Source organism: Mobula birostris, chromosome 1 (genome assembly GCF_030028105.1).
Source record: "Mobula birostris isolate sMobBir1 chromosome 1, sMobBir1.hap1, whole genome shotgun sequence".
Lineage (NCBI taxonomy): Eukaryota > Metazoa > Chordata > Chondrichthyes > Myliobatiformes > Myliobatidae > Mobula > Mobula birostris.
In genome coordinates this window covers 142,857,387-142,882,532 of record NC_092370.1, presented here as the reverse complement: position 1 = coordinate 142,882,532, position 25,146 = coordinate 142,857,387, and the positions used below count along the sequence as shown (strand labels likewise).

The 25,146-nt window shown below is 40.4% G+C and overlaps 1 protein-coding gene across 1 annotated transcript in view; it reads left to right on the top strand.

Annotated features, from left to right (window-relative positions):
* dpys (dihydropyrimidinase) overlaps nt 1–25,146 on the top strand; it is a 68,779-nt gene that overhangs the window by 28,305 nt on the left and 15,328 nt on the right. Inside the window, exons 4-6 of the mRNA XM_072274934.1 lie at nt 9,536–9,725; nt 16,037–16,193; nt 21,722–21,863. Of these exons, the coding sequence (XP_072131035.1) occupies nt 9,536–9,725; nt 16,037–16,193; nt 21,722–21,863 (489 nt within the window). The remainder of the gene's footprint in view (nt 1–9,535; nt 9,726–16,036; nt 16,194–21,721; nt 21,864–25,146) is intronic.

The window sequence follows — 25,146 nt, the reverse complement described above, 5'->3', positions numbered from 1 at the left end:
TGAACAAATATAAATACATTTAAAATGAATGGGAGTAATGTAAATAAATGATACTTGAAATTGGATTTTGTGTTAAAAGATTATGAAATTTTTTGTTTTGATGTTATGATTGATGCCAAATATGTTGCTATATAAGTAAGAGGGGTAGGCGTAATAAACTGTAGCTTCAGCCTACACCCTTTCGGTCTGTTTTAAAGAATATCTATGTTTTTTTTGGGTTGTAATTTTGTCCTATGAAATCATTGTTGAAAATGATGCTTTTTGTCAGGTTTGTACTGACTGAAATAAATTTCATTCACTCATTCATTCAGATGGGCTTCAAGTGAAAAGTGGACTTGGCCAACCCTGAAGCTTCATCCCGGGAGTATCCAGTCTGTTTGTCATTTGCTTTAGGTTTTTAATCAAAACTTTACCATTTGATTTAAATAAGTACTAAGAAATAAACAAAAACGTATCAATGTAAGTGAAATAGGTCAAGCAGATATCTCTATCACAGGGTTGTTGATTGAAATGAATGGGAGGTAGCAGCCATCACTGATGTAGAGGAGAAGGTGTGATGCAAAGAGTATCTGGACTTCAGTTTAGTAAATCATTTCTCAGCTAGTGGGTTTTGTGGTGAGTTCAGTGGGCGAGTGAACAGTTAATTGTGCTTCTAACCTTCAGTCTGTCTGGACTTCTGTCATTCACCATTCCGCGCACACCTCAACCACTTCAGTTATTAGTCACACCAACCAAGCTGATATTTTCAATATCAAATGGTGCTAAAACATGTATAGTCTCTGTTTCATATTCCAGCTGGGTGGTGGCTTCTTCCCCCAGGCTATGAAGCTTCTGAACAACCTGCTACCACCCACTACTCATCATTTATGATAGCACCAGTAGCTGTAATACTGATGTATATTTTTTATTATTAAATTTTTATTGCAGCACCAACAAATTACATTCAATACAACCAATTGGCAATTACATTTTGACTTTAACCCAGCCACCCCCAACCTTCATCACCATTCCCCCTCCACCCCTCTCTCCCCACCATCCATCTTCCCTCCACCAACCAACTGAATAGTAGTACATACACAGACAAAGCATTCCTATTTTAACAAAAGATCTTTTAAGTAAGATATCAAATTTGTCCACATTAAGATTGTGTTTGGTCGTGCATCATTTAGTCTTGCTGATGAAAGTTTCAGGTAAGAAATGTCCAAAAAGCTCTGAAGCCAGTCAGTATTTGAAATATCATGGGGAGGTTTCCAACGCTGGACTACAATCTTCTTAGCTGCAGTCAGGCCTGCCAGCCAGATTTTGCATGATTTTCCGTAAGGGAAAAGTGGGAGTCATCATTTAGAAGATGTACAGTGGGGTCCATTGGTAATTGTACCCCTGTTAGTTCTGTAAGAGTACTGATAACCTACCCCTACAAACCAAAAACCCCTGGACATTCCCATACAACATGTATAAAAGAGCCCACTGTTCTGTGGGAGCAAAATGAGCAACATGGGTCAGGAACCAGTCCCACTTGGATGTCTAATTCTCGGTGTTAAATATGCTCTATGACAAAATTTCAAGTGTGTATACCGATGATTTGGGTTTTTCCAATCACCAGCAGCATTATCCCAAATCACATCCCAGTCTAAGTCTTGTCCCAATTCAGATATGTCCCTATCCCAGGCTTTCATTCCTGATGTGGGCATATATTTCTGGGAGTTTAATTTATCATAGATATATGACACTATCTGTCCTGGAGCACTCTGTATCCAACTTAAAATGGGATGGTCCTTTAAATCTGACCCCCAGGGAATGCCGTAGGCTTTAAAAGCTGATCTTACTCTAAGGTAGAAGAAATGAGAGTGTTTATTAATATTATATTGAGATATCAGTTCTTGAAAGCTAAGGATAATACTTGCCCCATTAATATCTTGAAGAGTAGTAATACCTTTATCCTCCCAAGTTCTGTTAGTGAATGGTTTCCCCCCAGGTAGAAAATGATTATTGTTCCATAATGGAGATGATTTTCACCATACGCTTTTAAATTTTAGGAATTTTTCTGCTGCTCTAATCATTTGTAGCATATGGGTTAAAATTGGACCGTAATACAAATCACCTTTTTTGGTAGACATACCTACAAGGAGAAAGCCCTTCAACTTTATTGGTGCCATTAGCTCTTGTTCTATATTTTTCCATGATGAAACTTTATCCTCCTCCATCCAATAGCTAAGACTTTTTAATACAAATGCCCATTGATACAATTTAAAATTTGGACATGCCAATCCCCCATCCGACTTTTTGAATTGTAGAGCTGACCATTTTATATTGGGTCGTTTACCATTCCAAACATAGCATTATAGTAAGGAGTCCAGTTTTTGCCAATATCCTGCTGGAGGTGCAAGTGGGATCATTCAGCTGATAAAATTAATGCGGGGGAAGATGCTCATTGATGCTGGCAGGTGTCTCCATCTATTAATATCTATTTTTTTCAGAATTAAAGAGTAAATTGTTTTAGCCAGAGATGATAGGGAAGTATTAACTTTAATATCCAAGTAGAGGACCTCATTTGTAACCCTAATCTGGGGAGGGAGAGACACCTTACTTTTATCTGCATTAATCAGCATCAGTGCTGATTTTGACAAATTAACTTTGTATCCTGAAAAAAGTCCAAATTGCTCCAGTGTTTTTAAAACATCGAGGAGAGTTTGTTGAACATTTGCCATATAAACTAGCGTGTCGTCCGTGTAGTGATATCGAATGTGAAGTTGTACCTATTGTAATAGGGGAGATCTGAGGAGAGTTTCTAATTAAATGTGCAAATAGTTCAACAGATATAGTAAAAATTAAAATAACTCTGAGAAACCTCCTCCCACACATACCCAGGCTGAAGGATTAGCATACAGTGTTTGAATCATATTGATAAATTTATCGCTGAACTTAAATTCTTTTAGAACTCTCCAAAGATATGGCCATTCAAGGCAATCAAACGCTTTTTCAGCATCTAGAAATAGCAGGCCACAGGCAGGCAGGCTTTTATGTGTTGCACGCAGTATGTGTAAGAGCCAGCGAATATTATCAGATGCAAGATACCCCCTGGTAAAGCCCGTTTGATCTGGGCTAATTATTTTCCCAAGTACTGTCTCAAGCCTACTGGCTAAGACTTTGGAAAATATCTTGAGGTCAGCATTTATTAAGGAGATTGGATGGTAATTGGCACACTCCAAGGGGTCCTTACCAGGCTTAGGTATAACTGTGATCAGGGCTGTGTTTAGATCTCTATGGAAAGCGCCATTTCCAAAAGCATAATTTAATGTTTCTAACCATACTGGTCCAAGAATATCCCAAAGTGCTAGGTAAAGTTCCACAAGTATGCCATCTATGCCTGGCGTATAGCCCTTATTTGTAGCTTTGACTGCTTTAAGTAGCTCATCCAGTGTAATAGGAGAGTCTAGAGCTTCGGTGTCCTCTAATGACAATGTAGGGAGGTCTAATCCACTAAAAAAATCTGTGAAGTGATTCTCAGAAGGAACTGAACCACTTGTATACAGCTTTAAAGTAGTTCTTGAATATCTCATTTATTTCCTCTGTTGAAGATACTACTCCATGTTTAGCACATCCAATCGCTGGTATAGACCTTTTAGCTTCCTGTTGTTTGAGCATTAGAGCTAAAAGATGGCTCGGTCTGCTGCCTTCTGTGTAATACTTATGTTTGGTTATATGGATCATATATTCTGCCCTGCTTCTTAATAAATCATTTAATTCTGCTTGTTTTGTTTTGAGCTTGTTTTCTTTTGTTATGGTGTATCTCCTTTTGAGATCATTCTCCAAAACCTTACATTCTTCTTCTAGGGTGGGAATCTTTTGAAGCTGGCTTTTATGTAGGTGAGAACTGAACCTTAGGGTGTTATTTCATAAGAAATCCTTGATGGAGGCCCAAATCAGTGTCACACCTGAGACACTATTTTTATTTAAATTTACAAATTCTGTCAGTTTTGTTCTCAGTTGTGATAGAAATTCATTGTTTTTTAGAAGGGTGGAGTTAAACCTCCACCTAGTAGCCTTATTTTTAATTTTGCCATAATTAAAAGTAGATATGACTGGGTTGTGATCAGATAGAGGCCTGGGCAAAAATTCCATTGAGTGTACTAAAGGCAGCAGACTGGAGGATATAAGAATGTAATCTAACTGAGAGAAAGTTTTATGTCTTGTGGAGAGAAGGTATAGTCTTTAGCAGACGGATCATGTACCCACCATACATCAGTTAAATTTAAATCCGTTAGAAATAGATTAAGTGCTTTGGAAGCAGATTCTTGAGAGCCTGATATAGTTGAGGAAGATTTATCGAGGTTAATGTTTACCAAAGCATTCATGTCTGAACCAACATATAGTTGGTAGTCACTTAACTTCAGTAATTGTGAGGTAATTAACGGAAAAAATTCAACCTCGAATATAGTTGGGGCATATAAGTTAATGAATGCAACTTTTTTACCCTGAATGGATATACAGCAAAAAGCTAGATGTCCTTTATTGTCGGTGCCAGTCCTTTCAATTGAAACATTAATATTACGTCTTGTTAATATCATAACTCCTTTCGTACGAGTACCATCAGCTGATGCTATGACGGGTTTATAAAAGCGGTTTTGAACCCTGGGAATGTCATTAGGTTTAAGATGTGTTTCCTGTAACAGCGCGATATCTATTTTCTTTCTGCGTAAGAAATTTAAAACCTTTGAATGCTTGTAGGGAGAGTTTAATCCTCTAACATTAAGTGATACAATAGTAAGATTTTCTAATTTATCTGTGTTGCTCATCTTCCCCTGGATCTGTTGTTGTAAATTGGTGGTGGAGCCCTGAGTTACCCCCTTCCCACCCCCCCTCCCATTCAACCCTTTACTTTGTAACATCTGTGAGTGTCATTTAGCAATGTCAGACACTGAACATTGACATTAACCGCCCCCCCCAGCACCAACAAATTAGAAAGGCAAAGTAGTTCTCATGGACAATCATATCAAAAAGATAAGAAAGAAGAAACCTGGACAATCCTGTTAACCTATATAATTAAAACTGTTTCCGTCTCAAATATAGTATAACACCTAATCAAGACAGTCGCTTAGTGATGGCACCAATTGCGTCTTACCTGGTGCCCAAGAATGTAAACAAGTCTACTGGAGACATAACGTTCTAAAGTTAGTCAAAACAAACCGCTGCTTTTCAGCTTCAGTCTCGATGAAGTATTACATTTGGGTATATTGAATATCACCTTAAAACTCTGACCTGCAATAGTCAGAAACAAATTGGCTCCTTAATTAACTAAATACAAAAGTGCAACGAATGACTTTCCAATAAAAGAATAACCAGAAAACTTCACACCCAGGATGTTAACTTGCCCGTGCCCGTTAGATTGCACATACAGGCTGGTCCGAGCTCTTAATGCAGTTCCATCTCCTCCCGAGGGGCGTGTGGACTTTGCCCAGGGTCTTCTTCCATATCTCCCAGCACCGATGATTTTAGAGCTTCTTTTGCTTCCTCTGCCGAGTTAAACAGCATCTTCATGCCCTTGATATTCACTCTCAAAATTGCTGGGTATATAAGGAAAGAGTCGATCCTCTTCTGTGGAAGCTTAGCGCGGATTTCCTTGTATCCCTGCATCATGCTGTAGTTGGCGAAGAACTGCAGCTGGGTGCCATCAGGGAGAGCAGGTTTGGCTTTCCTCGCACCCTCCAGGATAGCCTGCCAGTGTACTGTAGAAGCCTAAAAATCATGGTCCGGGGTCTTGAGGTGTTGTTGGAAAAGATCCTATGTGCTCTACAAATCTCCAATGGAGTGCTGTGGGAATTCTTGAGTGCTGGAATCCAATTAGGCAGCATCTTCTGGAGGTAACCTCTTGGATCGTTACCCTCAGCGTCTGTCGGTAAGTTGACCAGCCGCACATTGTTTCTCCTGGATCTGTCCTCCAGGTCGTTTAACTTCTTCCATATCTTAGACACCTCCACGAGACAGGAGTTAGTAACTTTCTCATTCTTGCGTAAGCAAACCTGAATGTTGTCTATTTTATTGGAGACCGTGCTAATTTTTTTTAGCATGAATGTCCGCTTGCTCCTTTAACGACTGGAGGATGTTGCCATTCTCTGCCATATAATTCTGTATGGAGTTGAGAGCCTTTTCCAGCAACTCCTTTAGCATGTGGGCTACCGTTTCTTGCAGCGATTCCATCTCTGTTGCTATTGTTTGCTTAGTTAGCATAGCTATTTCCTCGGATGAATCGCTAGCTTGGTGTTGTCTGCTGGTATCTTGTTTCCTGGTTGAATTTGGATCTTTTTTTGAAGCCATGTCTTTAGTTAGATCTTTCTCCAACTCAACCTTGTATTAAGACTGTCTACCAACCCTAAAGAACTTGAAAAAGGAGGGTTATATGTCAGCGCTCAGTGCCGTGCTGCCATCTTGCCTCGTGTCTCACCGGAAGTCCATGTATATTTAACTACATGTTGTATATGCACTTTCAGAATATATTTGTTATTATCTGTTAATAATATTGTGTTAACGTTACTTCATGTGATATCTGTTTTGTGTTTTACCTTGGTCCCAGAGGAGCATTGTTTTGTTTAGTTGTATACGTGTGTATAGTTGAATGAAAATAAACTTGAACGTAACCTTTCACCAGGATAGGACAGTTGTTTGAATACAGACTCTCACTTCCTACCGACTTGGAATTTTGTTTCCCTGATTTTCGGAATGGATTAGGAAGGGATGACTTGATCTCTGTTTAAAGAAGGAAAAGTGAAAGACAATAGGGAAAGGTCAGATCAATGGGATTGCTGTAGTAGTGAAGGATGAATGACTTCCTTCTGTGGCATAATTCTGAATTTCTATTATGGTTACTTGCTAAAATTACATCATAATTGCAAAGTTAACCTCAGGTATGGCACCAGAAAACTAGAGGCTAGCTAGTTCTGTTGCCTTGTTCCAAAAGCTAGTAGGGGATAAGACTGGGAACTACAGGCTGGTGAGCCTCATATCGGTAACTGAAAGTTGATGGAAAAGAATCTGAAGAACAGGATTTATATTCACTTGCAAGGAACGATGAGAAAAAGTCAGTGTACTTGTGCGCAGGGGAGATCATGTCTCACAAAGCTGCATTTCCTGAGGAGGTATCTCAGAAAATTGATGAGGGTAGAGCAGTAGATGTAATTTAGATGAACTATATTAAGGGTTTTGACTAGGTCCTGTATGCTGTGTTGGTCCAGAAGTTTAATGTAAATGGATCCGAGGCACGTTGGCAAATTAAGAGGCAGAGGATGTTTTCATGACTGGAAGTCTGCACCAAGTGGTGTTCCATAGGAGTGGTGCTGGTACCTTTTGTAGGTTGTAATGCATAACAGTCTTGGATGATTGGCAAGTTTGCCGATAACACAAATGTTAGTGAAGTGATAGATAGTGAAGATGATTGTCAAGGGATATAAGTGGGATATAAGTCATCTGGAAAATTGGGCAGAACAGTGATGGATGGAATCAAACCCAGATGTAATGTACTTTGGGAGGTCAAATTCTGGTTGGTCATATAGAGTAAATGGCAGGGGCATTAGGAGCATTGGTTTACAGAGAGACTTTGATTGTAAATCCATAGCTCCCTGATATGTTGATGAAGAAGGCATTTGATGTGCTCATCTTCATAGACCAAGACATGTTGGGTTGTCATGTTGTAGTTGTACAAAACATTGGTTAGACTGCACCTAATTGTGTGTAGTTCTTATTATCACAGTACAGGAAGGATGTGCTAGCAATAGAGAGTGTGCAACAGGAACTGACTGGGATGAACTTCCAGAGGAGGTTATGCAGAAGGATACAGTATGTATTAAAATAGGATTAGCATAGACAGGCATCAAGGTCAGTAGGAACAAGATGAATTCAAATGGCTTGTACTTGTATCTGTCCTATACACTTCTGTTGTACTGTGATTCTTTGTCAGTTGTTATTGGTGCCACAGGTGGCACAGTGACTTGTTGAAGAGTGGATCCAAATGTATTTAGCATACAGCCCTTAATGCCGTATCAGGAAGGGCAGACATTTGGGTGGTAAATTCGCCCCTCCATATAACTTCATTGATTTTCCAATCATTTCACAAATCAAAAGGGACAAATGCTTGGATAATGAAATGCATAGACTGTGCTAAATCAAATTAATGAGGTATGTTCTGGGCAGCCGGCAAACGTCACTACACTACTGGTGCCAACATAGCATAGTGCTCATAAATTACTAATCCTAACAGTATGTCTTTGGAATGTGGGAGGAAACTGGGGAACTCAGAGGACACCCACACAGTCACAGGGAAAATGTACAAATCCTTGCTGTCGGAGATGGGAGTTGGACCTTGATTGGAGATTGCTGGCGGTGTAAAGCGATGTGCTAACTAACCACTTGCTACTGTGTCACCCTGATTGAATTGAATAGTACAAGCAATAACTGCCTGCATTTGGTTAGCACATTTAACTGGAAAAAGCGTGCATAGATGCTTCAAAGAAGCACAGATGGACTTGAAAAACTAAAGCAAGAAATATTTGGAGCGATGGCTTAAATTCACAGGTGAAGACTTCTAATTGAAGACATTTGAAGGCAGCATTCCCATGTAGCTAAGCAAAGACATTAGCATGGGTTAGGACAATGAAAATAATGGAAGGAAGAATTGGGGAGTATGTTCATGCTCTAGAGATTACAAAAATGTGAGAGAAGGTTTCAGCACCAGATGTAGGGGCAGTGCCAGGCTATATTATATGTGTGGATGAAGACTATATAACAGAGTGAATGGGCTTGGAAGACTGGCTCTGAATCAACTAGGCAGCTGATGACAAAGACAATGGTTCAACTCGAGTCTGTGACCAGGGTAGGAAATTAGTAGCAGAGATATATGGTTAATGTCATAGACCGAAGGTTACAGTTCTGGTCTTCTCAGAGATTAGCATAATGGTTCTACTTGTAAATCCGCTGCCTCACCATTCCAGTGATTTCAGCCTTGCAGATTGAATTTAACAGTTAATGTGTGTAATTCTCCAGCTGTGATTGCCTGTATTTCCCCCCTTGTTCCACAGATGTGACAGTTGGAGGTTTGATTGGCCATTGGAAGTTCGCTCTGGAATGCAGATACAGTAAATGGTAGAAACTTGGACAGTTGATGAGAATGTAGGAAAAATGAAATAGGACAGGTATAGGTTTTAGTGAAGAGGGCGCTTGATGCCACTGAGAGCTCAGTCCTATAACTCTATAATGGATATTGGGGAGGGGGAGGAGGGGGGTCACTGAAGTGAAGTACTGCCACAATGCCGCTGATTAGAAAGTTTCAGAATTTAGACCCAATGACAATAGAAAAAGCAGCAGTAATTTTCTAAGTCAGGATTGTTTCTGAGATGGAGGGTACCTGCAGCTGACTTCTTCCTGGCCTAAAGCAGGAATTTGAGCAAAAATTGAAGAATGTTGTAAGTTTTTGCTGACTTCTGCTTTCTACCATAGTATTTAATAAAATCTTCAGTTCTATTTATTTATTTGTTTGTTTTTGCAGGGTGCAAAGCAGATGCTTGCAATGGGAATTTTTGGACCTGAAGGTCATGAGCTTTGTCGACCTGAAGCAGTAGAGGCTGAAGCCACACAAAGGGCAATTACTATAGCCAGTTTTGTTAACTGTCCCATCTATATAGTCCACGTAATGAGTAAATCTGCTGCTAAAGTGATTGCTAGTGCACGGAGAGAAGGTAAGAAATGGTAGACAGTCAATCCCATTTCTTCCTTGCACTGTTGATTTATGGTCTTCCTCACATTTTCAACACATCCCTCAGAGCACCATTGGAATGAAATGATCTGTATGGATGGCATGCAAAACAAAATTTTTTACTGTACTGAAATACATGACAATAATTTACTCATTTATTAATTTGCTGTGTTATGTACTGGAATGTTAATTCTCTGATCCTTTTCTCTCTGGGGGAGCTGCACTGAAGATACAATCATAGATGGATTTGTAGCATTCATGAGCTTATGTAATTCATCCAATACCAATTTACTGACCCCTCTGTTGTGGTGTGAGTATGTGATCACAATGAAACAAAATGGCAGAGCACAGAGACACAGTGACTTCTCTGAATACCAATAATGGTGCTAGTTTTAAATTCTTCAGTCATGTCTTGTCTTGAAGACTGCCTTTACTGAAGAAGAATGCACTGTCAATATAGTAATAAAGCAAGGGGCAGGAATTAGATTAATAAGATAAAAATGGATAAAGAAGTGGTACTTACAGGAAGTGGGTGCTGAAAGTTGAAAAGTCATGTGGACCAGATGGATGCATCTTAGATTACTGGCTGAAAGAAAAGCAAGACTTGTGAAGATTCTGTCCAATCTTACACTCTTCAGACACACACTTAGCAGTTACGGGCTGCTCAGCCTAACAACAAATAGAATTACATGTCTGGAGCTTCATTTGCATTGCATTTTATTCAGCATATCTGATTGAAGACATTTTTCCCCCAGAAGTAAAATGTGACATAAACCATTTTGGGTCATTTCCTGTCCTTTGGAACTCACCTTCAAGAAAATTCAGGATGATGTACACTCATTTGTCCTGGAATGAATTGAATTCTGATGATAATGTGGTCTTCACCCCACAGTAGGAAGTAATTCTTTTAAAGGTGAAATGTGGATATTTGAGAGGGATTACTTGGCATCGAGCTGAGAACTAAGACTGAATGAATGTTTTTTGGACAAAATCCAGCACAGTTGCAAACCTGTTACCTTTGTGATGTACGTATGTTTGGGATGTTTTGTGGACATTATGCAAAATGGTCAGAATGCCCCTTTCTCCCTTTTTGAATGTCTTTTGCTCTATTGTTAAAATAAGCCAATCAATACATGTGAAAATATTGCAGAATGTATGATCAAATAATGAAAAAAAATAAAATGAGTTAATGAGTATATGGTAAGTGAGTATGTATAAATATGGATACTAGAATAAAACTAAGGAAATTAACTGTCAAGATCCACACATCAAAGTTGCTGGTGAATGCAGCAGGCCAGGCAGCATCTCTAGGAAGAGGTACAGTCAACGTTTCAGGTCGAGACCCTTCGTGAAGGAAGAGTTAGTAAGAGATTTGAAAGTGGGAGGGGGAGGGGGAGCCAAGGGCTCCATCCCTCCCCCTCCTGTCTTCTCCTATCATTTTGGACCTCCCTCTCCCCCTCCCACTTTCAAATCTCTTACTAACTCTTCCTTCAGTTAGTCCTGACAAAGGGTCTCGGCCTGAAACGTCGACTGTACCTCTTCCTAGAGATGCTGCCTGGCCTGCTGAGTTCACCAGCAATTTTGATGTGTGTTGCTTGAATTTCCAGCATCTGCAGAATTCCTGTTGTTTGTTGTTTGTAACTGTCAAGATGTTAGGTTTCAGTATTTCCACAACATGCTTCAATATGCTTCAGTATTTTCAGAATATGCTTAACATAGCAACATAATTTATGTTACTAAGATTAACACTGTAAATTCAGATGTCATTTGTGACCGCATGTAGGTGCCAGATACCTCACTCGATGGTCAAGGGCATATATATTAATTGAAAATGCATCTTAACTAATAAAGGTATTTTATTAGCTAAGAGATCAAAAAGCTGCTCTGTGAAGGATAACACTAAAATTTGGTCATGTGTAGTTAAGATTTATGGATTTTGACTATTTTTGCAATATCTCATTTGAAGTACAGTGGATTCTGGATAATTGTACCATTTGTTAATTGGTGCAGCCATTTATTTGGGACAACTCTTCAAGAACAAAAATTAATTGAGGAAGTAGCTGGGATTCCCTTCATTTATTTGGGACAACATGAAGCTTAATTGGGACAGGGGACTGTTTCTGAACAGTTTCTAACTACTGTCAGTCGTGTGCACTTGCATGGCCATTAGTCACTACATTGTGCTTATAGCGAGCAGTTTATAAATAGCATCAGTTGTGCACGTTTGTGTTCAAAAAGCTGTGATTTTTGGCAAGAAATGGGCAGCAAGACAATTCTTGTTTATGATTCCTTCATCAATGACTACTGGGAACCAACACACAAATTTAAAGTATGATAGTTGTACTGGTAATGTTCTAATTAGTTCTGTGTTGTATTTAAATACATTTTTAAAATTTTATTTCGTGCAGAATAGCCCCTTGCAGCCCTTTGAGCCATGCCACCCAGCAATCCCTATTTAATTGATTTAATCCTAGCCTAAACATGTGTGACAATTTGCAATGACCAATTCACCTACCAGCTGGTAGTCTTTGGACTGTAGGAGGAAACTGGAGCACTCAGAGGAAATCCATGCAGTCACGGGAAGAACATACAAACTCCTGGTGGGAATTGAATCCATGTTGCCTGTACCGCAAAGTGTTATGCTAACCAGATTGCTACCATGTCACCGGTACATTTGTTACTCAGTTAAACAGTAGTTTGGTTTTTTAAAAAAAATCTTTTTAACTATTTCCATGAAACTTCAGCTAATTGGGGCAACTCCTTAATTGGGCCAATATGTACTGGTCCTAATGTGTCCCAATTAACCGTAATCCACTCTACTTGGTTGTAGATCTACTCAGCTGGTTTCAGATCAACATAGTAGTATTAACAAAAGAAAGTTCTGAAAGCAAGTTTGGTTCCCCAAAGAGTGTTAACATAAGATGAATTGAAACAGATCATTTAGAAAGGGATCATCTTACTTCTTACATTAACTTAGAAATGACACATGAACATACAAAGTTAAAGAAGACCAAGAAACAGCACTTTTTAGGAGTAATTGCAAAACCATTTTCTGTCTTTAGCATCTGTTAACTAGTTTAATCAGCACCTATTAACTAGTTTGCTAGCTGTGCAAGCCAAGTCATTGAAGATACTTAAATCAGAGGTTGGTATGTTCTTCATCAGTAAAGCTATCAAAGGAAATGGAGAGAAGGCAGGAGATTGGGGCTGACGGGGTTAATAAATCAACTATGATTGAATGAAGGAGAGGACTCAATTAGTCAAATGGCCTAATTCTACTCCTATGTCATATATTAGTCAAGGCACTCACCAGAGTGTATCCAGCCTCTGACTTGACCTTGTAGCCATGCTATTTATGTGGCTGGTTCAGTGAAATTTATGATCATTGGGATCCCCTGTATGTTAATGGTGGAGGAATCAGTATTGGTAATCCCTTTGAAATCCAAGGTTATTGGGCATCCAGCCATGTCCAGATGTCGACTTGAACTGATGTGCAATGACAAATTCCACCATCTTCATCAGGGATGATGCCTAGGCATGTCTAGTTCAGTGGTATATATACTCAACTTCCATCATTCATCCCTCTTGATTGGTTAGTTCTCAACCAGTCCGGTTTCTGCTGTCCCACCTTGTTTAAAATCATATTTCAGTTCTTACTTAGATTGAGACCTTCATCTTTGTTGAAATTCTTATTCTCTAGTCTTATTTCAATGGCTTCCTGTCCAGGTGGTCGCAAAATCCATTGGCATGGCACAGTACTTCTGGGCTGTCGAAAGCAATCCTGTAGTAATTACATATGCAATGTTTTGCTACTGCTGATTTCTCCAGGAAACCCAACAGGTGCACCTCCTATGCTCCTTGATGTGGGTTTCCACCATGCTCCATGTCTGGCTGACATACGCTGCTCTGTAAACGCCAGCTGTCCTGAGTCCCAGGCCACCTTTATCCTGCATAAGATGGGATTTGAGATTCCTTACGGGTTTGTGGATAGTATTTATTGGTATTCCAGTACCAATAATGGTGAGTTTCTATGTGGTGTCCCTGTTCACGTGAGTTTTCATTAAGGAAACTCCTCCTCCTGTGGTCAGGGTTTGATAAGGGTATCATTGACCTTTCTGAACACCCTTACGTCGACAAACTTCCTCTATAAGAGGAACTACTATGAACAAATGGATGGATCTCCTTGTCGCTGGCTATTGCTAATTTCTACATGGAAGACTTTGAGGACAGGGCACTGAGCTTATCTCCCTTGCACCCCAAATGCTTCTTCAGATACGTCAATAACACCTTTTGTAGTGTGGTCATATGGACTCCAGGCACTCCGACAGTTCCACAATCATCTGAACAGCACACATCCAAACATTCAATTTACGATGGAGATGGAGAAGAATGGTTGCCTCCCGTTCCTGGACATTCTATTATGATAGGAACTGGATGGACTTGTATTTCAACAATAACAGCCACCATCTCATGTCTCCCAATGCTCAGCAGTTCTTTCTACTTTGAATAACCGTGAGAAAACTATTTCAGATGTGGACAGTCTCCATGAGGAAATGACAATTATGCAGAAACTTCCTACAGAAGGGCTACAAGATGAAGGAAATCAATTGGGCCTTTAAAAGGATCAACAGAAAAACCTAACGATGAGGAGTAACCTGCTGCTGTCACCTGTCTTCCCTATATTTCCACGGTTTCTGGAAGAATCACCAGGATCCTGAAAAAATACTGGATAAGTACCATCCACAAACCTGCAAAGAACTCAAATCCCAGTTTATGCAGGTCAAAGATGAATTGAGAGTCAGCACAGCTGGGTTTACAGCAATGACCGCAGGATTGACTTTGACAGCACAGAACTACTGTCCTACGCCAATGGCTTTTGGGACTACCTGGTGAAGGAAGCCATTGGAAGTAAGACTAGAGAATAGAAATTACAACAAAGATGAAATTCTTGCTCTAAGTAAGAATTGGAATGCAATTTTTAAATAAGGTGGGACAGCGGAAATCTGTTCGGTTAGTCCTCAACCAATCAACAGTTCAATAATTCCATTTAATATCTGAGAATGTATATAGTATACAACCTGAAATTCTTGTTCTTCACAGACATCCATGAAAACAGAAGAGTGCCCCAAAGAATAAATGACAGTAAAAAAAGTTAGAACCCCAAAACTCCCTGCTCCCCCTCCCATGCAGAAGCAGCAGCAATCATTGACACTCTCTCTCCCCACTTATTTCAGCAAAAAGTTTCAGCACCCTCTACCCACCAAATAAGCAATAGCAAAGGCTCCAAGAAAGACCATGATCTCCAGTACAACAAAAACTAGTTGTTCTCCCGACGAATCAACATAACACAGGCTCTCTCTCTTTGTCTCTCTCTCTCTCTCTCTCTCTCCCTCCCTAATAAAGGTACAGAGAAGTATCACACAGCAAGAGGGAAAACATAAGCAAAATATAAGCTGACTTATGGTGTTAAAGTAGGGACAGACAGACAACGGGAATAGAGTATATATACCACCAGTCTAGACATGCCTAGGTATCATCTCTGATGAAGATGGCGGAGTTAGTAATCAAAACGTCAGTTAAAATTGACATCTGGACCCGGCTGGGAGCCTGAGAAGAGTTTATGTGGTATATACGCCAGGAAGGCACAAGTTCCTTTTTCCAAGGTTATATTTTTAGATTCTCTTTTATTGGACTAAGAATGTGATGATTTCTGGAACTATGTGGTTCTGGTGAAACCAAACTGAGCATAATGAGTTGGTTATTTTTGATGACACTGTCAATGACTGCATGTATCACTCTGCTGGTAATTGAGAGGTGACTGATTGGAACATATCTGGGTGACCATGATATTTCCACAGGTGGGTGACCATGTTGTAGCTTTACTGAAATTTGGTGAGGGAAGCTTAAGAGTTTCAGAACACAGACCATCAGAGCTACAATATTGTTGATTTCTAGAGACTTCGCTGCATCCATTTTTTTTGCACATTGGGTGTTCGACAGTCTTTGTGTGGAGGGTTTCATGGATTCTGCTACATTTCTTTGTTTTGTGGGTGCTTGCAAGTAGATGAACCTCAAGGTTGTATATGGTATACAGACTTCGATAATAAATGTACTTTGAATTCAGAAGGAAACTGAAATGGATAGTCTATCTGGCACTTCTGGTTGACTGTGGTTGTGAGAGTTTCAGTGAAATTTATATTCATACTAACACACAAGAACAGCAATACCTTCATTGAGAAGTTGTGTATTTTGTGATCTAATTAGTTGTGTCTCCTACAAAATTTTTACTTCTAGGGAAGGTTGTTTTTGGGGAACCTATTGCAGCCAGTCTAGGAACTGATGGGACTGCATATTGGGACAAAGACTGGCGCAAAGCTGCAGCTTATGTCATGGGACCTCCACTACGACCCGACCCCACTACACCGGGATACCTCATGGACTTGTTGGCTAAGTGAGTATTGTGAAAACCTGCCTTGCAACTATTAAGTTTACTTCCAGAATGAACAAGAGCACTGTAACACTGCAGTGCTACTTTGCTGTCTCGATTCGTGACGTATAAACGTATCTAGAAATTACATTAAGATCAGATTTATTATCACCAACACGTCATGAAATTTGTTGCTTTTGTGGCAGCAGTATGGTGCAAGGCATAGAAATCTAAATTACTATTAAAATCGTACAAAAGATGGATAGTGAGTTGGTGCATTTATGGATTGTTCAGAAACCTGACGGCAGAGTGGAAGAAGCTGTTCTAAATTGTCGAGTCTGTGTCTTCAAGCTCTTGATGGTATCAGTGGGAAGAGGGCGGGTCCTGGATGGTAAGGATGGTGAGGTGAGGCTTTTTGTCGCATTACATTTCCAGAGTGGAAACATTTATGTGCCGGGCTAGATTGTAAAGATCAGGGTGTCAAGACCAGAGGTGAGTGATGGGCCGGTTCTGCCTAGTTCTGCTCACTAGTCCATGACGTTTACTGAGCTCTGTGCTGACCGAGGCTATGGCCTGTTCCAGCTGCAGTGATGCCTGGCTTCATGCCTTTCATAAAACCTCAGTTCAGAACACTATTTACTTACTTTTATTGTTGCGCATTTTGTTTTTTTTCACTGCATATTGAATGTTTGACTTTTTTAAAATAGGTTTTATTGGGATTTCTTTGTTTTGTGGCTGCCTGTAAGGAGACGAATCTCAGGGTTGTATAACGTGTACATACTTTGATAATAAATGTAAGACCAAAAGACATAGGAGCAGAATTAGGCCATTTGCCCATCGACTCTGCTCATCCATTCAATCATGGCTGATCCTTTCTTCCCCTCCTCAGCCCCACTCCCTGGCCTTCTTCCTGTAATCTTTGATGCTGTGTCCAATCAAGACCCTATCAATCTCTGTCTTGCATATACCCAACGACATGGCCTCCACAGCTGCCTATGGCAACAAATTCTACAAATTCACCACCCTCTGGCTAAAGAAACTTCCCCACATTTGTTTTAAATGGATGCCCCTCTATCCTGAGGCTGTGTCCTCTTGTCCTAGACTCCCCCACCATGGGAAACATCCTTTCCACATATACTCTGTCTAGGCCTTTTGACATTCAAACGGTTTCAGTGAGATCCCCCCTCATCCTTCTAAATTCCAGCAAGCACAGACCCAGAGCCATCCAATGTTCCTTGTATGATAACCCTTTCATTCCCAGAATCATCCTCGTGAACCTCATCTGAACCCTATCCAAAGCCAGCACATCTTTTCTTAGATGAGGAGCCCAAAACTGTTCACAGTGCTCAAGGTGAGGCCTCACCAGTGCCTTATAAAGACTCAGCATCACATACCCGCTCCTGTATGAAGTTAAACTTTAGGGTGTTCTGCACAAGGACTCCCAAAACCCTTTGCATCTCAGATTTTTGGATTTTCTCCCCATTTAGAAAATAGTCTACACATTTATTTCTTCTACCAAAGTTCACAGCCATGCATTTTCCAACATTGTATTTCATTTGCCACTTTGTTGGCCAGTCTCCTAATCTGTCTATGTCCTTCTGCAGCCTACCTATTTCCTCAACACTACCTGCCCCTCCACCAATCTTCGTATCATCTGCAAACTTGGCAACAAGGCCATCTATTCCATCATCTAAATCATTGATATACAGCATAAAAAGCAGTCCCAACAATGACCCCTTCGAAACACCACTAACACGTGCAGCCAACCAGAAATGGACCCTTTTATTCCCACTCACTGCCTCCAACCAATCAGCCAATGCTCTAACCATGCTAGCAACTTTCCTGTGATACCATGGACTCTTGACTTGGTAAGCAGCCTCATGTGTGGCACGTTGTCAAAAGCCTTCTGAAAGTCCAAATACACAACACCCACTGCATCTCCTTTACCTATCCTACATGTAAACCCCTCAAAGAATTCCAACAGGTTTGTCAGGCAAGATTTTCCCTTGGGGAAATCATGCTGATTTAGTCTTATCTTGTCCTGTGTCACCAAGTACTCCATAATCTCATCCTTAACAATTGACTCCAACATATTCCCAACCACTGAGTCAGGCTAACTGGTCTATAATTTCCTTTCAGCTGCTTTCCTCCTTTCTTAAAGAGTGGAATGCCATTTGCAATCTTCTAGTCCTCTGGCAACATGCCAGAGTCCAATGATTTTTGAGAGACCATTACTAATGCTTCCACAATTTTTACCTTTTTCAGAACACTAGGGTGCAATTTGTTTGGTCCGGGTGACTTATGTACCCTTTCAGTTTTTTGAGCACCTTCTCCCTTGTAATAGTAACTGCACTCACTTCTTTTCCCTCACACCCTTCAACATCTGGCATTCTGCTGGTGTCTTCCACAGTGAAGAATGATGCAAAATACTCATTTAGTTCATTTTCCATCTCCTGTCCCCCGATATTATTTCTCTGGCCTCATTTGCTAGCGGTCCTATATCCACTCTTATCTTTTATTTTTACGTAACTAGAAAAAGCTTTCACTGCCCACTGTGATCTTACTTGCTAGCTTCCTTTCATATTTCATCTTTTCTCTCCTAATGATTCTTTTAGTTGCTCTCTGTAGGTTTTTAAAAGTTTCCCAATCCTTTATCTTCCCATTCATTTTTGCTTTGCTGTATGCCCTCACTTTTGACTTACCTTGTCAGCCATGGTTGTACTATTTTGCCTTTTGAGTATCTCTTTGTTTTTGGAATACATCTATCTTGCACCTTCCCATTTTTCCCAGAAACTCAAACCATTGCTGCTCTGCCGTCATCCCTCTCAACTTCTCCCTCCAAATTACTTTAGCCAACTCCTCTCTCAATCCACTGTAATTTCCTTTACTCCATTGAAATACTGCTACATCACACTTTACTTTCTCCTTATCAAATTTCAAGTTGAGCTAATCATATTGTGGTCACTGCCACCTTAGGGTTCTTTAACCTTAAGCTCCCTGATTGCCTTTGGTTCATTACATAATACCCAATCCAGTATAGCTGATCCCCTTGTAGGCTCAACAACAAACTGCTCTAAAAAGCCGTCTCGCAGGCATTCAACAAACTCACTCTCTTGAGATACATTACTAACCTGGTCTTCCTAATTGACCTGCATGTTAATATCTCCCATGAAAATCATAACATTGCCCTTTTGACACATCTTTTCTATTTCCTATTGTAATCTGTGGTTCACATCCCAGTTACTGTTGAGAGGCCTGTATATAACTGCCAGCAGGGTCCTTTTACCCTTGCAGTTTCTTAACTCAATCTACAAGGATTCAAGATCTTCCAATCTTATGTCCCATCTTTCTACTGATTTGATACCATTCTTTACAAGCAGAGGCACGCCACCCCTTCTGTCTACCTTCCTAACCCTCCGATACAATGTGTAACCTTGGACATTCAGCTTCCAACGACAACCATCCTTCAGCCATGATTCAGTAATGGCCACATCATACCTGACAATCTGTAACAGTGCAACAAGATCATCCACCTGATTTCTTACACTCTGTGCATTGAGATATAACACTTTGAGTACTGAATTTGCTACCCTTTTTGATACTGCATCCCTAATGCACTGATACTCACCCTGCTGGCTGCAATTTTGTCCTATCATCTGCCTGCCCTTCCTGACAGTCTGACTGCATGCTATCTTTATTTTATTACCATCTGTTTTATCCTAAATCCCTTCAGTCTGGTTCCAACCTCCTGCCAAATTAGTTTGGTACAATAATAAGTGTACTTTCAACCTTGAACACAATTGGCATAGTTATGATAGAAACTAGATAGACACTTCCAGTTGAAATTAACATATTAATACATTTGATGTGAAGCATAAAATACATATCTAATGAGACCAGTTGTTATGTAATACTGTCTTTCACTATTATTGACGTAAATTAGAGGTCTTGGGTCCAGGTCATGATTCTCTGTTGACAGTGGTGAGAACAACAAACTACTCAATGTAACACCATGCAGAGTTCTGATTGGACCAGCCTGAATGTGTATGGAAGCACTATGTCAGTGGTTAGTTTCCACTGGTTTTTATCAGTGAGAAGTGTCCAGTCCAGTAGCATAATACTTTTTATGTCATTACCTTTGAGACAGAAATAGCAGGAATAATTTCTTGACATATTGTTAGCAAAAAATTCCATTCTTCCCTCCCCCCCACCACCTACACACCAACACATAAGCACCTTGTTCTTGGATATATTCTATAAACAATTCCCTGACCTATAATCTGCATTTTGCCTTGCTTCCATTGGTTACACACTAAGTCTCATTTGACCCTATACCTGCAATCTCAACCTTGTCCTGGCAGTCATAACACCGTTAACGTTCTGAGCCTTTCCAGATTGGACTTCCAAACCCTCTAGTCGTACATTTACTTCTCTTTCGAATCTTGTCTGTGCTTGTATGTCCTTTCTGATAATTCCCTCTAGTTCCCTGTGGTTCTGACAGCATTGGTCTTCTGGACAGAATACCCTCTCCTTCCTTTGGTCTGGCTGCTGGCTGAGAAATGAAGCATGAAAAATTACAAGTATATTGCTGAAAATTATTCCTCCGGGTCACCAAAGCAAATCAGTGTGCTATTTTTTTGCACATTCCTTCAACAGAAAGTGAAAGTCTCTTGAATGGATCTCTCATATGCTGAAGATTGAACTCTCGATCTTGCAATCTACCTCATTATGGACCTTGCACTTTACTTGTCTACCTGTACATGTAACATTATTCTCCACATTTGTGTGCAGTTTTGGTCCCCTAATCTGAGGAAAGGCACTCTTGCCATAGAGAGAGTACAAAGAAGGTTCACCAGATTGATTCCTGGGATGGGAGGACTTTGATGAAAGACTGGATCGACTAAGCTTATACTCTCTGGAATTTAGAAGATTGAGGGGGGATCTTATTGAAACATATAAAATCCTAAAGGGATTGGACAGGCTAGATGCAGGAAGATTGTTCCCGATGTTGGGGAAGTCCAGAACGAGGGGTCACAGTTTAAGGATAAAGGGGAAGCCTTTTAGGACCGAGATTAGAAAAAACTTCTTCACACAGAGAGTGGTGAATCTGTGGAATTCTCTGCCACAGGAAACAGTTGAGGCCAGTTCATTGGCTATATTTAAGAGGGAGTTAGATATGGCCCTTGTGGCTAAAGGGATCGGGGGTATGGAGGGAAGGCTGGTACAGGGTTCTGAGTTGGATGATCAGCCATGATCATCCTGAATGGCGGTGCAGGCTCGAAGGGCTGAATGGCCTACTCCTGCATCTATTTTCTATGCTTCTGTGTTTACTCTCTTTTGACTACCTTGATGTAATGATGTACATGACATGATCTCTGAATGGCATACAACACAGAAACGTTTCACTGTATCCAGGTACTGTATAGGAATCACCACTTTAAACATGATGAGTGTATCTGCTTCATGGATTAAGATACTTTCTTGAACAGCTGCCTTGGTAAAGCATTATACTGGCAGACTCTACTTGACCCTCACTTCATCTCTCTCTGTAGTGATGATCTCACTGTGACAGGAACTGACAATTGCACATTCAATGGCTGCCAAAAGGCTTTCGGAAAAGATAATTTTACGAAGATTCCAAATGGAGTGAATGGCGTAGAAGACAGGATGTCCATCATTTGGGAGAAAGGAGTGGTAAGTGTGACTTGAGGATAAATGGACAATAGTATTGACGCATAGCTAAAGATTTTATGATTATGGGAGGAAGGAATTCATCTCATTATTAGGGCAGTGGCTTAATTGCTGTTATCAAGTTTAATTAATGCAATTCATTCATTCTCTAACCTTCTTTCTTTTGTTTATTTCTTTCCTTCTTTTATATCCTTTGTTCTCTCTCTGAAAATGAGCAGCTGAAGTGAACCACTGTCATAGACTTCAGATTTGGATTCACATTAAAATTTTTTTTAATCAGATGTGCATTGAAACATACAGTGAAATGCGTTGTTTGCATTAACAACCAGCACACCCAAGGATGTGCTGGGGGCAGCTCACAAGTGTTGCCACACATGCCAGTGCCAACATTGCATGCCTCGCACAAGCTGCAAAAACATCAGCAAAACAAGCCCCTTTCCCATCCTTCCCACCTGCTCACACACCCAGACAGGCCTTCAACCCCCAGGACAGGCTGTGTCCAGTCCTCCAGTCCTTGTGAGTACCTGGGAGGATAAAATGTTGGAGAGGTACATGACAGGTGGAGGAGAGAGAGGCCCAGATCTGTGGCAGAGACTGAGACAGGGCCACCAGGCATCTCCACATGGCAGAAAGTGTGGTGTAAAATGTGGAGGGAGAAGCAGTCCTTGTCTCTGGATTCTCATAGACAACGGGCCTCCAAATTTTGTCTTCACCCCAGGACAGTAATCCTGGGTTTGACCTTCGGGCATCGACATCCAGACTCACGTGGACCTCTGATTAATAAGATTATTTTTTAGTTCTTGATTCTTTTCTCCTGGAGATCTCATCTAAGTAAATCCATTTTTATTGTTGAACTGTAACAAAGCAATTTGATAAAGGTTCACATGGTTGTTTCTCAAAATTAGCAAAGGGAACTAGGGTAATGGGGAACTTGGAGAAATGCAGAGGTATGAGTTTTTCAGTTTGGGAACTACTGACAGATATAGGGGCACCCAACAAAGGGATCTGTGGCATAACTTGTCGAATTGCTGCCACATACCTGTAGCTCCAGTGACCTGGTTTTGATCCTGACCTCCAGTGCTGTCTGCAGAGTTTGTGCATTCTCCCTGTGAACACATGGATTTCCTCCAGATGTTCCTCTTTCCTCCCACATCCAAAGACGGTGTGAGTTGGCAGATTAGCTGGGCAATGGCGATTGCACCTGGTGTGAAAACGAATGGCAGCAAGCGAGGAGTGTTTGTGGGAATGTGGAGAGAATACAATCAGTTGAGATAGGATTAGTGTAAAAGGAAAAAAAGCTTAGCTTTGTTTGTCGTATGCACTGTACATTGAAACATCAAAACATACAGTGAAATGGGAGGTTTATGTCATCATTTGTGATGTGCTAGGGGGCAGCTCACAAACGTCACCGTGCTTCCAGCGCCGATGCCCACAGGTCACTAAACCTAATCCTAAGTCTTTGGAAAGTGGGAGGAAACTGAAATACCAGGAGGAAACACATCTGGTCATAGGGAGAACATACAAACTCCTTACAGGCAATGGCAGGAATTGAACATCAATCAGTGATGCTGGTGTTGTAAAAAGATTGTGCTAACTGCTGTACTATACCTGCTTGTTGGTCAGTATAAACTTGGTAAGGTCAACGACATGCCACGGTGACCCTGAATGTAATAATATGAGAACTTAAATGTCATTACAGATTACTAAGGAAAGAAATTTTTAAAGAGGTCCATTCAAAATTAAACAATAGGTGCTTTACTTTGGACCATTCATAAATAATTGATATTCTATTATTGCTTAAGAATGCAACTAAATCCATGATTATACCTGAAGTAATTTATTCAGTCACTCAACAGGCCTAATGATCATTTCTGCATTGAGACCAGCATTTGTTATTAGTCCAGGTTCTACCCACATTTTTAAAATTGCATAATCATTCCCACGCATGTAAATTACATCCAGGAAAAATGCAAAATAGAACAATCTGTACTTCCTAATACCCTTCAATATGTCTTAAAATAGCTACTAAAATACATTGTGTTGTCATAGGTGGACTTTGCTTTTCTCCGAGCATATCAGATGTTTCACTCTGATATTCCTCATCTCATGCAGAACACAACAAGGCTAATAACAGCTGGTACTACTATTATGATCTATGACTGTGCCATAAAGGGCTCCCACATTTTAAATGGTATGGTACATGCATTATCTGTGACCTGGAGGATAAGCTGTTCATTATTGCAAATCATTTGGGGAAGAATGCACTCAGTGGCCACTTTAATGGGTACACTTGCACACCTGCTCATTCAAGCAATCATATGGCAGCAACTCAATGCATAAAAGTATGCAGGTGCGGTCAAGAGGTTCAGTTGTTAATGAAACATCACATTGGGGAAGAAATGCAATCTAACTGAGGGATCTGGGTGACCTTGTGCATAATTCACAAAAAAACAATGGTGCAGAGACAGCAAATAATTAGGAAAGCAACAGAAAGTTTTTGTTCATTGTTAGTGGAATTGAAAACAAAGGAGGGAAGTTGCACTTTAGTGACACAGGATATTGGTCAGACTTCCTGTGGCACAGTCTGACTCAGTAAGAGTGCAAATCATTTGAATAATATCCAGAATGGACAGGTTGTCTTAAGAGCAGAGGTTGGACACACTGGGTTTGTATCCATTAGAGTTTAGAAGAAAAGAGAAAAATAGACTGAAATTTATGACAGACTGAAAAGTCTTGCCAGAGTATATTCAGGATTGTTTAATGTCTTTTCCAGTACACAAGTGTCAAGGACATCAAAGTAATTGTTATTCTGGGTCCAATGCAGCACATAAAGATAAACAATAATAAAGATACACAATAAATATTAATACATAAGGTAGTTTATATACATATGTTGACTGTGTGTCCATAAATGACGTTAGGCACAGGCATCTCCGTACATAAGCCGACTGACAGGAAATGAAGTAGTGGTGTGGGGAGGGGGTGAGATCTGAGATGTGATGGGGTGGGTTATCTGGTGGAGATGTTGATCAGCCTAACTACTTGGGGAAGTAACTGTTTTTGAACATGGTGGTCCTGGCGTGAACGCTACATGGCCTCCTCCCTGATGCAAGTGGGGCAAACAGTCCATGAGTAGGATGGGTGGGATCCGACATTGTGTTGCTGACCTTTTTCCTGCACCTTTCCGTATATACTGTATGTCCTTGATGGCAAGAGGGCCGGTGCTGGTGATATATTGGGTGAAGGTATGAAGAGGATTTCTCCTCTTGTTGGAGAATCCAGAAAT